This window comes from Cydia splendana, chromosome 25 (genome assembly GCF_910591565.1).
Source record: "Cydia splendana chromosome 25, ilCydSple1.2, whole genome shotgun sequence".
In the NCBI taxonomy this organism is placed as follows: domain Eukaryota; kingdom Metazoa; phylum Arthropoda; class Insecta; order Lepidoptera; family Tortricidae; genus Cydia; species Cydia splendana.
Genome location: NC_085984.1, coordinates 6,249,698 through 6,267,201, shown reverse-complemented (window position 1 = coordinate 6,267,201; position 17,504 = coordinate 6,249,698). Strand labels below are relative to the sequence as shown.

At 38.0% G+C, this 17,504-nt stretch overlaps 2 protein-coding genes across 2 annotated transcripts in view; both read right to left on the bottom strand.

Moving 5' to 3' along the window:
* Positions 1 to 17,504, bottom strand: part of LOC134802776 (glucose-6-phosphatase 2) — a 227,751-nt gene that overhangs the window by 162,132 nt on the left and 48,115 nt on the right. The window lies entirely within an intron of this gene.
* On the bottom strand, positions 64 to 2,230 carry LOC134802963 (cuticle protein 1-like). Its single transcript, XM_063775699.1, has 3 exons — positions 2,108 to 2,230; positions 498 to 742; positions 64 to 169 (listed from the first exon to the last, which is right to left on the bottom strand). The coding sequence occupies exons 1-3, from the start codon at positions 2,120 to 2,122 to the stop codon at positions 100 to 102; spliced, it is 330 nt and encodes a 109-aa protein (XP_063631769.1). The 5' UTR covers positions 2,123 to 2,230; the 3' UTR covers positions 64 to 99.

Sequence of the window (17,504 nt, the reverse complement as noted above, 5' to 3'; positions counted from 1 at the left end):
AATTGGCAGTAACAGAGCTTAGTAAGTGTCGTTGAGTACATCAAGTACTCAACGTACTGTCAGTGATCGGATGTTAGCGCGGAATATGTCACAGTAAAATTACGCGCAGTACGGGTAGTTGGGGCACGAAGCGGGGTCAACGTCGGCGGGGTACAGCGGAGCGGTGGTTCTGCGAAGAACGTCAAATGTTAGTGATAATCGGTGAATGTGCAGAAAACATTTTCCATCATTAAACTACTCGCATGCAAAATATACGCAAGTAAAACGGATTAGCACTGATTAGCACGCTATTATTTCGCGAATTAGCAAAGTACTGTTCTTATTGTTAAAAGCTTTATATGTGACATTATTTATGAAAAGGGACCTTATTGTCGATGGCGCTTACGCCATTATTAACGATGCTCCTATATAGATACAATGCCGCGAGACGCTGTGCCGCGTAAGCGCCATCGACTAAAGTCCCTTTTCATAGATAATGCCCCATATTTTTTACTTACTTTTCAGTAATAGGAGCGGCGACAGGAACAGGAATTGGAGCTGGGATCGGGGCAGCAATAGGATAAGGGGCAGCATACACCATCCGGGCGTACGGGAACTCGAACTCAGGGATGGGGAGGGGCTGCGGGGCGTAGCGAGCTAGGAGCTCCATGTCGCAGTTCGGGTAGTTCGGGCAGAGGGCCGGGTTGATGCCCGGTGGGTACTCGATGCCTGCCGCTACGGCGGCGACGGCACAGACCAGCAACTAGAATGAATAATTCATAAATCGTCAGATGACAAGCAAAACTCACTAATTACTAAAAAAATATTAAACAAAAATCGGGCAAGTGCGAGTCGGACTCGCGCACGAAGGGTTCCGTACCATATAAAAAAAAAAACAAAAAAAAAAGCAAAAAAAAAAACGGTCACCCATCCAAGTACTGACCACTCCCGACGTTGCTTAACTTTGGTCAAAAATCACGTTTGTTGTATGGGAGCCCCATTTAAATCTTTATTTTATTCTGTTTTTAGGGTTCCGTACCCAAAGGGTAAAACGGGACCCTATTACTAAGACTTCGCTGTCCGTCCGTCCGTCCGTCCGTCCGTCCGTCCGTCCGTCCGTCCGTCCGTCTGTCACCAGGCTGTATCTCACGAACCGTGATAGCTAGACAGTTGAAATTTTCACAGATGATGTATTTCTGTTGCCGCTATAACAACAAATACTAAAAACAGAATAAAATAAAGATTTAAATGGGGCTCCCATACAACAAACGTGATTTTTGACCAAAGTTAAGCAACGTCGGGAGTGGTCAGTATTTGGATGGGTGACCGTTTTTTTTTGCTTTTTTTTTTGTTTTTTTTTTTGCATTATGGTACGGAACCCTTCGTGCGCGAGTCCGACTCGCACTTGTTAGTATTTGTTGTTATAGCGGCAACAGAAATACATCATCTGTGAAAATTTCAACTGTCTAGCTATCACGGTTCGTGAGATACAGCCTGGTGACAGACGGACGGACGGACGGACGGACGGACGGACGGACGGACAGCGAAGTCTTAGTAATAGGGTCCCGTTTTACCCTTTGGGTACGGAACCCTAAAAATCAACCTTATTTAAGTTCTAATATAGTTCACTATGGCTATGAACTTGTGGTGGTAATTAGTAACTATTGCTTGTCACCTGACGAAATTAATGTTATACGACAATTTTACACTGATCCACCTAGTCCCACAGTTACCTTAATAAGGTTTTGTTAAGGGTACCTACTTGATGGCGATATATTTAAAATATAGTTATATTAATCATAAACATCCATATCTCAGGAACAACACAAATTGAAACCAGGGTTCGAACCCGGAACCTCCTGCTACGTAGGAAGTTCACTGGCTACTAGGCTAGGAAACCGTCATGTCATATTAGTTTCTGCTCTATACGGCACAACCCAGATTTGAAGCCACGATCAGTGGCGTAGCTAGGCGTGGGCGATTGGGGCCTTCGCCCACGGTCTCGTACTTGGGAATACACATCGAAAAGGGCCTCGTAGATATTGTTTTAGCCCACGACTAGATTCGTTCACGCTGCGCCACTGCCAACGATTCTTGACTACCACACACAAAGGTAAATAGATCTCACCACTTTAGTGAACATTTTTAGTTATCTTCTCAACAACTGATGCGAGACTGATGCTCTATTAGTCCCAACACAAACTATTTATACTAATATCTCCAAATAACAAACCAAAACTAATTAATTACCTACACACAAGTTCAGAATCATAGTGAGCCGTAGTTGTACCTAAGCAAGGTTTTTTTTTATAATTAGTGACTTTTGATTGTCATTTGACGATATGCAAAGGTTAAAGAGTTTAAAGGTAGTTACATTTCTTTAAAACTCCGGTTTATTCTTAATGATATGTTAAAAATTACATGATGCCAATTAATTTAATAGTTACTCTCAAATTGCTGCTAATTGAAATATTTTGTTTGTGGTATTAAACCTGTCTTATTAATAATATATTATTTAGAACTACTTATTTAGTGATAAAAGTGCTTAACGACGTAGCGAAAGACCCGACAAATTACAGATGTAGTTCATAATAATAAGTGCTTACATACATACATACACAATGTAAGTATTATTTTTAGTAGTAGTAGTAGTAGTAGTAGTAGAATACTTTATTGTACAAAAAGATACATAAAACATGAAAGAACACACATCATTAGTACAAAGGCGAACTTATCCCTTTCAGGGATCTCTTTCAGTTAACCCTTGAGCAATACCAGTATATCATTATCATTTTGGGTAGTATCATTGGAGTTGAGATATATTCTTAATCTCATAATTCTGTCAATTTTAACGAAACTGTATAGTTTAGTTAAGACCATATTTCCTATACCTAAGCATATATAGGTATTATAATGTCGAAGTTCAAGAATAATGAGATAGGACATTATTACGCAAATAAAAAAACATCTAATAAAGACAAAAATGTAGTTACGGCAAACTATGTAATTAAGGTAATTAATAAAAAACCTGCTTGTCAAAAATGTGCTATCAATTAGGAGTACAAAGTAAGGAGTAGTTAAACTATTATTTGAACATCATCAGCAATATAAATAGCTAGTCAATAATTGAAAAAGTATCAGTCTCACCCCAGCAGTCGAGAAAACATTAGCACCATGTTCACCAAAGTGGTAAGATCGTCCACATCCATAATACTAACAAGTATTTTTTTTTATATACAGGATGGCTAAAAAATAACTGCAGTCCCGTTGCCAGGGAGGTTTTGGGATTATACTAAGCAACTTTTACTATGGTATAACCCCGAAATCGCGAAAAAAAATTTGGTAGGGTATTTTTTGCGATTTCGGGGTTGGTCCCTTAGTAAAGGTTGCTCAGTATAATGGGTGCCCCTTAATACGCCTAACATTAATTGTCATAATATGAATTCGCATAACAGATTTGGCATAACATGATTGTTCATAACATTGAACGGGCATAATAATAAGAAAGCATAACACTTATTGCGCATAATAATGAATCCCAGTATAATCCCAAAACCTCCCTGGCAACGGGAATGCAGTTATTTTTAGTCAACCTGTATATAATTATAAAAATAACATATACCTACTTAAGAACATAGCCCGTTTTTTGGGGCAAAAACGAGCCAGTGCAACACTAGTTGGTGCAGTGTAAAGTGTACAATTACTTTGTACTAAGTTAAATGTGCATGTGATGCTCATCACTGTTCCAGTATACCTATATCGTCGGGTGACAAGCAAAAATCACTAACTAACACCATTGAAATTATTGGACAATAAACCGTGTTACAAGTGTAATAAAGTGAATTGTTACTTTAATTTTTTGATAGTACTTAGTGACTTTTGCTTGTCACCCGACGATATCATATTAGCAATAGAGGTGACAGTGCTGATGTGCAAACTTTCCACATTAATTTTGGGAACTTCAGATATTTCTGTATGGGTATAGAAATTTTCCGTTTCCAAAATGAAAGTTTCTTAATTTCCTATGATATTTTCCTGAAATTTCCGGGAACTTTTACATATTTTTTAACTTTCCGCAACATGCACATCTATAGGTGACAGTAACAGTAATCTAATGAGCATTAGCATTACCTTTGTTTTTTGTTATTTGTGCTATATTATCTGTACTTTTTGTATTGCTGTTGATGCCCCAAATAAATAAAATAAAAATAAAGTTGTATAGGACGTTTACCTTAATCTAACCTCAACCCACAGTTGCTCGTCTGCGCCATCGCCGCCGTGGCCCTTGCCAACGACTTCCCCCACGGCATCCACCCCGCCATCTGCCCGAACTTCCCGCTCTGCGACGCCGAAGTACTCGCCCGCTACACGCCAGACGGCATTCCCATCCCGGACTGGGAGCTGCCGCTTGCCCGTTCGGCGGCTGCGGCGATGATGCCTGCTATTGAGTAAGTAAACACCCAATCAATAGAAGAAACTATATTCTAAAAACGCTTTAACTAAACTTAAGCTAAACAAGAAACATAAGTTATTATTAAGTCTTCAATCAGCTTAATGTCAACGCTGGTCTTCCATGGAAACCCTTTCGATCAGTTATCTTAAAGTGGTTTATCCTGGTTTCATGTTTTTGTTGTTAGTTTTGAGTGTTTGAAGTTTTATTTTTATATTCTGATAAATTGCTCATATAAAAAAAAAATTCTATCTATTTAACTAGATTTTAAGAAAATTAATATGTGTCGTCATCCCTTTTGCAGAGCTCCACGTTACCCCGCCGATTTCGACCCCGCCCTGTGCCCCAACTACCCGTACTGCTTCTAAAACTACTGTGACGATGTGCATCTAATTGTAGAATCCGTCAAAGTACTCTAAGGCCCACTTGCACCATTCCACTAACCCGGGATTAACCGGTTAAACCTAGAGTTGCCATGGTTACCCATACAATTTGACACTAGGTTAACGGTTTAACCGCTTAACCCCGGGTTAGTGGGACGGTGCAAGTGGGCCTAAGTTAACTTTACACCGAATTGAATAAAACAAAGTCAGGAGTGTCATTATTAATGTCATATTAATGTTAACAAAAATTTGTAATAGCAAATGTCATTGCATAAGTTTGCATGGACTCTTGGACCTAAATCCGTCCAAATTTTTAAGTTGGATGTTATTGGAAATTAATGGAAATGCTTTAATATTTTCTTGAAAACATGAAATACAGAACGAGAAATCCAAACTTTTTTTTTATCAACACACACACCTAAACACCGTGCACAAACGCACAAGAGTGCCAAGTGCATGCAAATGTTGAGTTTTTTTTTAAATTGCCAATGTGTATTGGCTCATAAAATTGAACTTGTGAGTGACGATTTTGAGTGATATAATATTTTCAAGCTCGAAGGGTAGGATGACACCTGTCATTTCAATACAATTTGATTTGACGTTTTTAGGTTAGAAATCATTATGGAGATGACAGCCGGCCTAGCCAAGGTTACAATCGCTATCGCTTCGACAACGAAAAGCATTATGTCTCTCTATCACTCTTCCATATTAGTGTGACAGTGACAGTTGCGTTTCGATCGCTACGGAGCGTAAGCGATTGGCATGTTGGCTACGCGGCCTGGTCCTACCCTTCGAGTTATAAAAATATTATAATAGCGTTCATTGAATTTGATTGGTAATCGAAATCACATTGTATGAAACAGACAAATAAGATCCATAAGTAGTAATAAAAACCGGACAAGTGCGAGTCGGGCTCGCCCACCGAGGGTTCCGTAGTTTTTAGTATTTGTTCTTATAGCAGCGGCAACAGAAATACATCCTCTGTGAAAATTTCAACTGTCTAGCTATAACGTTTCATGATATACAGCCTGGTGACAGACAGACGGACGGACGGACGGACAGACGGACAGACGGACAGTGGAGTCTTAGTAATAGGGTCCCGTTTTTGGGTACGGAACCCTAAAAACACCTTCCCTCCCTAATCTACCTATTACTTCAAAGGTAAGACAAATACTAGACTACCTATAGAATCTAGATTGCATAACGCATAACCAATATTGTGTTCCAATTCAAACTAGATAACTGTACCAAGTATCGACATTGTTCTAGATTTTCTAGAAATTTACTTGCTATAGTAACCGCTTTGAATACTACACCTTAATAGTTAGGTAATAAAAACTATATTACAATGTAGTTTCGCGAAATCCTGTATTTATTGAAAGCGAGTTAGATATAGGTACATAGTTAAAATAGTAGCAGAACTAGAAAGGGCTACATGCATTTTCTAAACTGGTTCATTTCAACCATAAGTACGCTCCCAGATTCCGTATTCTACAAATTCTACAATAGCCCTTTAGGCCCACTTGCACCATTCCACTAACCCGGGGTTAACCGGTTAAACCTGGAGTTACCACGGTTACCCACACAAGTTGACACTAGGTTAACGGTTTAACCGCTTAATCCCGGATTAGTGGGATGGTGCAAGTGGGCCTAAGGGACCCACAGATCTGGGGAAACGTCCGTGCCCCCGCCAAGACGAGACAGGGCAAAAGGCAGTGCCTATCTTTTCTCGGCACGCTTCGTCGTATTTTCGATTACCAGTTTGCCTACAGATGTAGTGCATAATTCTTTTCCATCTTATTTTCTCGGAAACTTACGAACGTGTTTTGCTATTTCAGTCGGTCTCGGTACAAAAAGAACTGAGGTGGACTAAAGTAGCATGACAAATACGAACGTTTCCGAGAAAATATGATGGAAAACAATTATGCACTACATCTGTAATGATAATTAGTCTGTCAGTTAATCGCCATAGGTCACACACTAACAGTTCCATTTCTGGTTTCGGCCTGACGACTACGAACCAAGAGTGTGTGACGTGTGACCGCTTGCCGACTCCGGTTAGCGTCGACAGATATCAGCCGGACAGTCCGTGGTCTTGGCTGCCTGACAATCTCGAGATCCTATGGCTATTGCTAATCACTATCGGTATAATATCGCTACAGCTTATAAAACAAAGTCCCCCGCCGCGTCTGTCTGTGTGTATGTATGTTCGCGGTAAACTCAAAAAGAACTGAACGGATTTTCGTGCGGTTTTCACCTATCAATAGAATAATTCTTAAGGAAGGTTTAGAGGTGTAATTTTGTTAACCCGTGCGAAGCGGGAGCGGGTCGTTAGTAGGTACATCTATAGGTACAGGTTTGGCCTGTTATTAAATAAAGAAAGAAGTCATTACTCGAAAAAGTACTAAGTTGATCGTATAGGTAACGTTGTAGTTGTGTACAATTAGTACAATACACGAATTAAATGGTACAGTACAACAAAATTGGTACAAAATTTCCCATCAAATTATGTAGGTAGTTTCTCGCCTCCCCTGCCGCTGCCGTCGCCCGCGCCGAGCCATCGGTCTCCAAGAGCTGCTCGCAGTCTGCGTCGCTCCACACGTGTGCTCCCGATGATACTTCTCGGTATAGAGTGAAACATTTCAAGCAACTGGGGGGCTCTCAAGTCAATCTGCTTATAATGTCCTATAATATTTATTTAATAGATTTTAATTATAGGATTCTTTGGTCGTATTATATCATGTACGAAGACCATAGACCTCATAGTAATAGTCATCGATTGATTCCCAGGGGCCCCAGGGCTTCGTCTCCCATCCAGAAGGACGTAGGGTCGTAAGGACGGGTAGGTCGAGGGGGGGGGGGGGGGGAGCTGCGAAAAACGGAATCACTTAAAAATAAAATAATTCATGGAATAGAGGTATTCACGACAATTTTAATGTCACATCTTTGGGCTTTTTACTTACACATCAGACTGGCCCACGGCTTCAGCGGCGACGGCGCATAATAGCAACTGTTGGAAAAGAAAATACAAAAACATAGGTGTATTCTCATTTGTCCCCGCCCGGCACCCATATATAAATCATTCCAATTTGTCTCCGCCTCATGTATGGTGCCTCAAATGGGAATACACCAAAAAGAAGCATACCGTCAAGCAATTTTCACAGCTTAGGCTGCAATTACGAGTATATACTTATGTAGTTACCTACTAGAAATTGTAATACAAAGACATTATTTAGTGTGCCCAACCATTTAGGCTCCAGGGTGGAGGGTGTGTAATATAGGGAGTATTACTGCAATGTTCTGCCGCCAGAGTGCAGCACTAATTTGTTTAGTAAACCATAGACGTATACATACTAGGCCTTAAACAGTTTTTGACAAGTTTTCACTATGACATTGATGCAGCAAGGCGGTTTGTTTACAGGTGGCCTACCGCGAAACGCGATAATCGAAATTTCGTTATCTGTCTCTCTATAGATCGAATAGGCAAGAGTGATAGAGGCAGAAACCGAACTTTCGATCGTCGCCTTTCACGGTGGCCATGTGATTGAGCTTGTGACGCCCTCTACGCAGAGTTTTGCGTAATATTCCCTATTAACAATGACTAACCGTTTTGATGAACATGATGTTACTTATATCTTCTCGACCGTAGCCTGAGACTGATGCTGCGGTGAAATTTGCTCGATTATTTATAATTTATAATGAACTGGGTTAATAGTTATTTTTTATAATTTGACTTAGCAGGTATGGTATTGATATTTATGGGCTTTTGTTTATTCTCAGCGTTAATTGTTTTGTCAATTAAGTGATGATTAAGTGTTATTTATATAATTAAGTACCTATATCAAAAAATAAGCAAATATAACACGCATATAATTTTAACCGGCTTAAAAAAGGATGAGGTTATTAATTCGACTATTTTTTTGTATGTTTGTTACCTAATAACAATTATTATAATGTTTATTTTCTGTTTCAGATAGGTAGGTACATAAAAAAATTAACTAACTTATCTATAATATAAAACTAATAAATAAAATTAAAATATAGTTGTGGAAGTGTGAAAAACTCACAGCTGTGGAAAAACTACTGAGGTTGACTGAAGTAGCATGACAAATACGAACATTTCCGAGAAAATTCGATGGTAAACAATTATGCACTACATCCTACATCAGTAAGTAACATACATATTCCATATCAGGTCATCAGGAAGTTCCATTTTTAAATTAATAAACCATAATCATAAATGCGCCATTTTTGGAACGTGTGGCCGTGTCCAAGTGATCTTTAAAATGTTGTAAAATTATTAATGTTTAATTCTTTCTTTATTGAGACGGTATGTATGTTATGAATGCTTACTGTAAAATGTGTCTACTTTGCTCCAAAATTGGATTTTATTTTAATTATCTTATTATGCCAATTTAATGTACTTATAGGTAGACCATCACTAAGTACCAAAGATATATGTAACTCCGTATAAGATAAATAAAGTCTAAGAAAAAAAAGTGCCTCGGAAATCAAGAAAAAGTCATTCTCGAATAGATGGCGCCGTACCTTTGGCCTATTCTCGGCTAGGTGGCGTTGAATTTGAACACGTATCAGTGCAAAAGAACAATGGGTCAGTATGGAACAATAAAAATTAAAAATCATTTATCCGTTTTATTCATATTTTTATTAATTTATATACTTCAATTTTACTTTAAGTTTGAATCGTGTGTCGATAGATGCCAGTAAATGTACCGTGACTACAAAATTTACTATGGCAATAGCCCTCTATACCAGCCATACCCTAAGTGTGTTCCGCGGAACCCTAGGGTTCCGCGACACCCCTGCAGGGGTTCCGCAAGAATTTACAACACTATGCTTATTAATAAAAAAACACACTTCTAAAAACTATTGTTTTATTGTAGGGTTCCATCAAGTATTTCGCTTTCCAAAAGGGTTACGTCAAAAAAAAAGATTGAGAACCGCTGCTCTATACTATCTATTATCTTTGCTAAGTACTAACATAATTATTGTTCCTAAACCTATAATGATAGGCATTTGTGATAATACTGATAATTGTACACCAACAGTTTTCATACATTTTAGTAGTTTTTGTGTATCAAAACTGTTGATGTACAATTAAAGTAGATATTATTATTACCTATTTTATACAGCATGGTGACAGATGTCATCTCAGTACTATTCATGTGTCAAACCCCATACATTTTGTCAGGATTTTGTAATGATGTTACCTACTGAAGCGACTTTTGTCGCTCTTGAAAGTACCTACAAGTAGGTACGTACAGTCAGCAGCAGAAGTTGCTAAGCGGGCGAGGTGTTCAAAATTACCTAGACACGCTCTTATTCTCTTAACTATAAAGTCGCGTCAAGATCATTTTGAACACCTGGCCCGCTTAGCCACTTCTGCTGCTGACTGTACATAATACAGTAACATTGTTCTATTTGATAAAAGTATAGGTATCGTGCACTTTAGATCACGATACCGAATATGCCCTTAAACGGACCCCCATATTTTTTATTACCCGATTTCCGTAAATGGGAAGGACTTTATTAAGACTACTGTTTTTAAATCTCGCGCTAAACGCACCTCAATGCTATATGCCCAATTTGCCATAAAAGGCACACAGCTCAAAATTAATTGAAGACAACGAAAAACCGTCCCAATAAATCACTTTCACAACACTGATAATAATTGACACCTTAATTTGCAAATATATAATTTACCGTTCATATCCTCAAAATTATACAAATACCAGCCTACTGGCCTTACAACACGGTTGATAGGTAAGTTGTATAGCTGCAGTTAGTAAAGTGGTTTGTTTTTGGCGGGAAATGTCATCCGTTCGCCATTTTTTGCGATAAGTTGTACGCAGCGCATCGGGTGGGTCCGACCTTGGGAAGGTCTTTTGACATGACAGGTTATCGCTGATGGTATTATGCTAAACGTTACCATGTAAAACGTTCATAAAAACCATAAACGTACCTACATATAGCGTGTCAAACACTGTGTCAAACAACTTTTTCAGTACGGTAAGGGTTCAAATTTTCTATGGGATGATTACCCTTCGCGCCTACATTTATTAAATTTGCCGCTGTTTTCTACTGACGGAAATGGCTTGACAGACTATATAAACATAAATATCACATGCTTACTAAAGAAAAAATGCCCAATCAACTCGGCTTCGTCATAGTATTCTTCGTCTAGTTTCACCTAATCTACAATTTGTAAATCGTCACGTTTGGCTTAATTTAAAAAATGTTTTTAATAGATAAAATATGTTTTTAAACGAATAAACTACAAATCTAAATAAAATATTATTTTATTCTAAAAGCTTATTTTATTCTAAAATTTTCTCCGCGAGCTGTACCGGGTGCAAAGGTGCCCATCACACTTGCCCCAACACCCCTTTATCTGTTTTTATACTGTATTTTTCATACTTAAATGTTACATTTTTGAATAAATTACTGTGCTTCTCTTCCATAAAAATTATGACACACATTTTAGGTGACAGCTACTACATAAAAAAAAACAAAAAAATTAACTGTCTAATTTGAACCTTAAGCTAGATCGCTAAGGTTGAAATTCTATTGGCGCGTATGTGGTCGATAAATCGTATTAGTTATGCCTGAAAAAGGGATCAGTGCCTGTATAAAACGCCTTATTTACGATGTTGTCTCAATTTCCCGGTAGATGTCGCCTTTCATTTCGGAAACTAGCTAACGCTTGTATACCGTGGATTTCTTAAGATATTTATTGAAATTTGTATTAAGTGTGATTTGTGTGAGCCAGGCAAATATACGTCAGTTTATTATTAAACTCGGTATTTGTTCTTACTTCCCCTTCGAGACCTTGGTGCAGAGTGTACATGGTCCCTCGATCGGATAAGCGAGCGGCTTTTTGGAAGTTCAGTTCAGTGCGGACTCACTTCGTCCGTGTTAGACGGGTAGACGGGTAGGGCGCCATTTAGTACCAGCAACTGGAAAAAGAAGTTCAGCGAAGTGTGACGTCACGTCAGTTCAGTGAGTTGTGTCAAGTGTGAATCGTGAGTACTATAAAATTTATTTCAAGAGATTTTCAACCTTGTGAACGATAGTTTATTTTGTGATATCAGTTTATTTTGCTATGGAATTTTGAACTTTATTTACAAGAAGATATTTACTTTGAAGAATTCGATTGTTTACATGGACATAGAAAATATTTGGCTGTAGTTTATATGGAATATTAACTTAGAATAATTTAGTAGAGTAGACACTTAGAATAATTCGGAAAATCCTGTTGGAACGGAGAATCCACGCCCGATTTTCCTCAAAGTGTATTAAAGTTCAAACCCTTGTAAAATTTTCAAATATTTTATGTTTTTTTTAAGTGTTTATTTCATAGTATTTTTACAGTGCTATAAATTTCAAATTCAAACTCTGTTTTGCCTAAAGCTATTCATTTGTAAACATCATGGATTCATTACTTAACTTTCAAAATGACTTGTCTAGTCGTATATTCAAGGCGCGAGTTAATTTCAAAAAATCTCCTAAGGCACGCATAAGGGAGCATTTCATAGAGAGTCGGCTAGACACCCTAGAGCAGCTTTGGTCAGAATTCAGACAAGGTCATAAAGAGTTGATGCGTACATATGATTTGGCACTTTTGAAAGCAAAAAGCTATACTGTTGAGGAGACTTATGACAAAACAGAGGATGAATACACAGATTACAGGTGTGAATTGAAAGATGGTTTGGCTGACTTTATAAGTTTTCATTCAAGTCAGTCAAAGGTCACCAATGATGAAAATTCTTTCACTAGGACAAATTCTGTTAAACTGCCTAAATTAACAATTCCTAACTTTTCTGGCAAATATCAAGAGTGGACAACATTTAGGGATTTATTCGTATCAATGATCCACAACAACAACTCTTTAGATAGTGTGCAAAAATTGCAATATCTAAAAAGCTATTTAACAGGAGAAGCAGAGCAGTTGTTGCGCAACATACCTGTATCAGACTCAAACTATGATCGATGCTGGAGTTTGTTAGAACAAAGATACAATAACAAAAAGTATCTATCACATTGCATCCTTACACGGTTACTGAGTCAAAAGAACGCGACCTCTGAATCTCCTGCTTTTCTGAAAGATCTGTTAGATACATCAACAGATTGTTTAAGTGCATTGTCTAATCTGGGCATTGATGTTTCCACATGGGACATCATAGTGATACATCTGTTGACATTAAAGCTAGATCCAGAATCACGTAAGCATTGGGAGCTTAATGCAGCAGCTAACTCGGCTTCAGATGCATTGCCTACCTTTGATCAGTTCAAAGAGTTCTTGACCAGCCGGTACAGAGCTTTAGAGTTCATTGAGCCTAGAAACTTCAATAAGATCACAAGTGCTTACGAGAAACCTTCGAGTAGTTCAAGCAAACAAAATGTATTTCACATTGCTAGCGCACCTGTGTTAGCGTGCGAATTTTGTAGAGAGCCTCACAAACTGTGTTTTTGTAAGAAGTTTGCAAACCAAGACTTAGTTAAAAGACATGAGTTTGTAACAAAAAACAGAATATGTTACAATTGTTTAGGGAGTAATCACACTGTTAGATTTTGCCAAAAAACCACTAGTTGTCGAATTTGTCATAGAAAGCACCATTCCTTGCTTCATTCAAGGGAGGTCCCAACTTTAGCTGCCAATTTAGGGAATGTAGGTCAGGTAGCTGAAGGTGTTTCGGAGGAAGCCACACACGTCACTCCAGAGAACAAACAAACAGAGATCAAGCCGATAGTCAACTGCCATGCGACAGAGATTGCTAAAGAAGAAACGTTGTTACCCACAGCCCTGATAAAGGCTGAGTCGCAGACAGGTGATTATCAGGTGACACGCGCGTTGATAGATCAATGCTCACAGGCTTCATTTGTTACTGAAGCTGTTGTGAAGGCATTAGGGATAAAGAAATTTCCTATTAAAAGTTCAATCACAGGATTAGGTGGCGAACAGACCTCTGCGGTCCCTAAATATGCAGTAGAGTTGAAAGTTCAATCGCTCACCAATCCCACCTTCAGTATTGCAGTGAAGGCGTATGTTATAAAGAAGATCACTACTTACCTCCCAAGCGAGAAGGTAGTAGCTCCAGAGTGGGCGGTGTTAAAGCAGATCAAGTTGGCCGATCCAACGTATAGTTCACCCAACGAAGTAGATGTTCTGTTGGGAGGCACGGTTTATTGCCATATAATTATGGATGGACTACTGAAAGGTCCAAATGGGTTTCCACTAGCTCAGCGCACCACGCTCGGGTGGATTTTGTCGGGCCCACTAGGTTCGGTGAACGTAAAGGAAACGGAGAATGTTACCGTCTTACACACGCAGGTACTTGAAGAGAAGAAGTATTTCTCCAAGATAAAAAAGAACCTTTAGTTCACTCCAAACAGCTGAATGCAGGAATACGAGAGTGCAAGGATCGTATTGTATCCAAATTCAAGTCACAGAGAGAAAAGAAGAACAGGAACATGGTGAAATCGCCTCTCCTTGCCGATCAAACCTGCAACAATGCAAATGATATAAAAGTTAAAAGGTCACACAATTTAGAAAGAAAGCCTTTAAAGCACATAACTGGATCTACATACAAGCTAAAAGAAACTTTCTACTTACCACATTCCGCAGTTATCAGCAGACGAGCTGCTCCTGAAAATAAAAGCGGATGGTATACTTAATAAATAATGTAGTACTTACCTAGAATTCATCAAAAAAGGAATTTCAGCACTCGGTGAAACCGCCGTTGTTATCGCTGCCTGTAATAAAAGAAAAAAAAAATAGTATCCAAATATGTATATCACAAGCTAGAACAGCAATGCTATGTATATAGCGAAGTACAACTATTTTTATGCATTTCAAGTATTGTTTATATTTAGAAATATTTTACTTACCATGATCGGTTGTCTTCTCTAATAGAATCTTGTATCCCAGATGATCGTATCTTCAGTTCTTCTAGTAATCTTCAGTTTAAATTAGATCACAATGTAGCTGTCAAAACCTTATAAGTAAATGTAAGGTGAATTAGTAGTAACTGGGGATATTTTAAATTTTTAGTTCTCGTGAGAACAGATTATTATTCCTAGAAAAAACTGGAGTTGAAGATGTCTTTTGAAGAAAGGGAATAATCTGCCTCAATCTTGTTTTGTTTTTTATGAAGCGTGGTTTTTCGGCAGAATTATACAAAATATTCCTGTTTAGATCAGTGTTGTTTAAAACAATATGAGTTGAGTCCGTAAGTTTCTTAACTTTAGTTCAAAACTGTGTCTTCGCAGTTACAATTCTAAGAAGTTAATAGACAATTAGATAATGTAGATTTATAGGTGCATTATTATTGTTACTTACAAAGAGTTTATGATATGGTGTGAAGATTAAAAGTTTATGTTGTGTTTATGCAAATGTGTTAAACAAAACTGAGCCCACCTTTGATTTGTATTCAGTTCACTTTTGATTCCTTGGTCACTTCATGGTGGGCGGTTATGATGAAGGACATGTCGTCCTTGGTGGGCGGTATGTATAAAACGCCTTATTTACGATGTTGTCTCAATTTCCCGGTAGATGTCGCCTTTCATTTCGGAAACTAGCTAACGCTTGTATACCGTGGATTTCTTAAGATATTTATTGAAATTTGTATTAAGTGTGATTTGTGTGAGCCAGGCAAATATACGTCAGTTTATTATTAAACTCGGTATTTGTTCTTACTTCCCCTTCGAGACCTTGGTGCAAAGTGTACAGTGCCTACTACAGATGTAGTGCATAATTATTTTCCATCGTTTTTTCTCGGAAGCGTTCGTATTTGTCATGCTACTTCAGTCAACCTCAGTACTTTTTGTACCATAGCGTGAAAATACGATGGAAAATAATTATGCACTAGATCAGTAAATAGTTTTGGTTCCTTACTACATAATGCCATCGCCCCATTTTACCAGCAGTCGCGGCGCATATTACAGTATAGAGTATCGCTTCCTACATCGTTTATTAATGGGATGGGATAATAAATTGGTTAGTTTTGTTATTAACTGGTCTGCATCGAGTGCATCTCATTTGGATTCGTTTTATTGCATTCTTTGTTAATTACTAGCGACTTATAAAACAAAGTCCCCCGCCGCGTCTGGCTGTTTGTGTGTATGTACGTTCGCGATAAACTCAAAAACTACGGAACGGATTTTCATGCGGTTCTCACCTATCAATAGAGTGATTCTTGAGGAAGGTTGAAATGTATAATTTGTTAAGGTTTTGTGTAACCCGGTGCGGAGCCGGGGCGGGTCGGGTGCGTATCATAATGAATACGAACTTTTGGTATAATATCAGTTTACAAACGTTCAAAACGTATACTAATCTTATGTATAATGCACTAAATCTATATTTTCAATAAGTATAACATAAAAATAATATAACACACAATATATATACCGCTGTTTGGTATAACATACAAATAAACTAATTACATTTAATATAACATTCATTATGCATATAAATTAAAATAATGAATAACATCTCATATCATCATCTGAACAAAAACATCAGTAAAATTATTTGGATAGCTCAGTATTTCATAGGTCATCGAAACTAATTACTGTCAGAAAAGTAGGTTAGGTTAGAACTGTGACTCCCCAGAAAAAAAACTGCTACCAGAAAAGTACGTTAGGTTAGGTTAGAACTGTGAATCCCCAGAAAAAGAAACTGCTACCAGAAAAGTAGGTTAGGTTAGGTTAGAATTGTGACCCCTCAGAGAAAGAAACTGCTACCAAAAAAGTATTAGGTTAGGTTAGAACTGTTACCCCTCAGAGAAAGAACCTGCTACCAGAAAACTAGGTTAGGTTAGGTTAGAACTGTGACCCCTCAGAGAAAGAAACTGCTACCAGAAAAGTAGGTTAGGTTAGGTTAGAACTGTGACTCCCCAGAAAAAGAAACTGCTACCAGAAAAGTAGGTTAGGTTAGGTTAGAACTGTGCCCCCTCAGAGAAAGAACCTGCTACCAGAAAAGTAGGTTAGGTTAGGTTAGAACTGTGACCCCTCAGAGAAAGAACCTGCTACCAGAAAAGTAGGTTAGGTTAGGTTAGAACTGTGACCCCTCAGAGAAAGAAACTGCTACCAGAAAAGTATTACGTTAGGTTAGAACTGTTACCCCTCAGAGAAAGAACCTGCTACCAGAAAACTAGGTTAGTTTAGGTTAGAACTGTGACCCCTCAGAGAAAGAAACTGCTACCAGAAAAGTAGGTTAGGTTAGAACTGTGACCCCTCAGAGAAAGAAACTGCTTCCAGAAAAGTATTAGGTTAGGTTAGAACTGTTACCCCCCAGAAAAATAAAAGGTTAGGTTTATTGCGTGGTATTTGTTTTGTATATTATATTATTTCAACGTTATACCTTTTTATACTTATCATAAACGATATTATATGTAAAGTTCATTATACATTAAAAAAATATAGAATTCATTGTTATACGTATCGCACGTTATACTTATTGCACGTTATGCCATTCAAAATTATACTAATTGAATTTATATATTCTGAGCAATATATTATAGGTTTGTATACGTTCTATTACTTACCCGGGCGGGTCGCTAGTTAACATTAAAAATAAGTTTTTGGCAAGCATTTTGGTACAAGTTTTTCTCGCTGACTGTACTTTTCTTACCCACTCGTTACTCAGGCAACTAATATTCATCGAGACTATT

What these genes read in the sequence shown, in the direction of transcription:
- LOC134802963 (XM_063775699.1), bottom strand. An exon ending in GCCGCTCCTATTACTGAAAA is followed by an intron (nt 170 to 497) that starts GTAAGTAAAAAA and finishes CGTTCTTCGCAG; the next exon opens with AACCACCGCTCCGCTGTACC.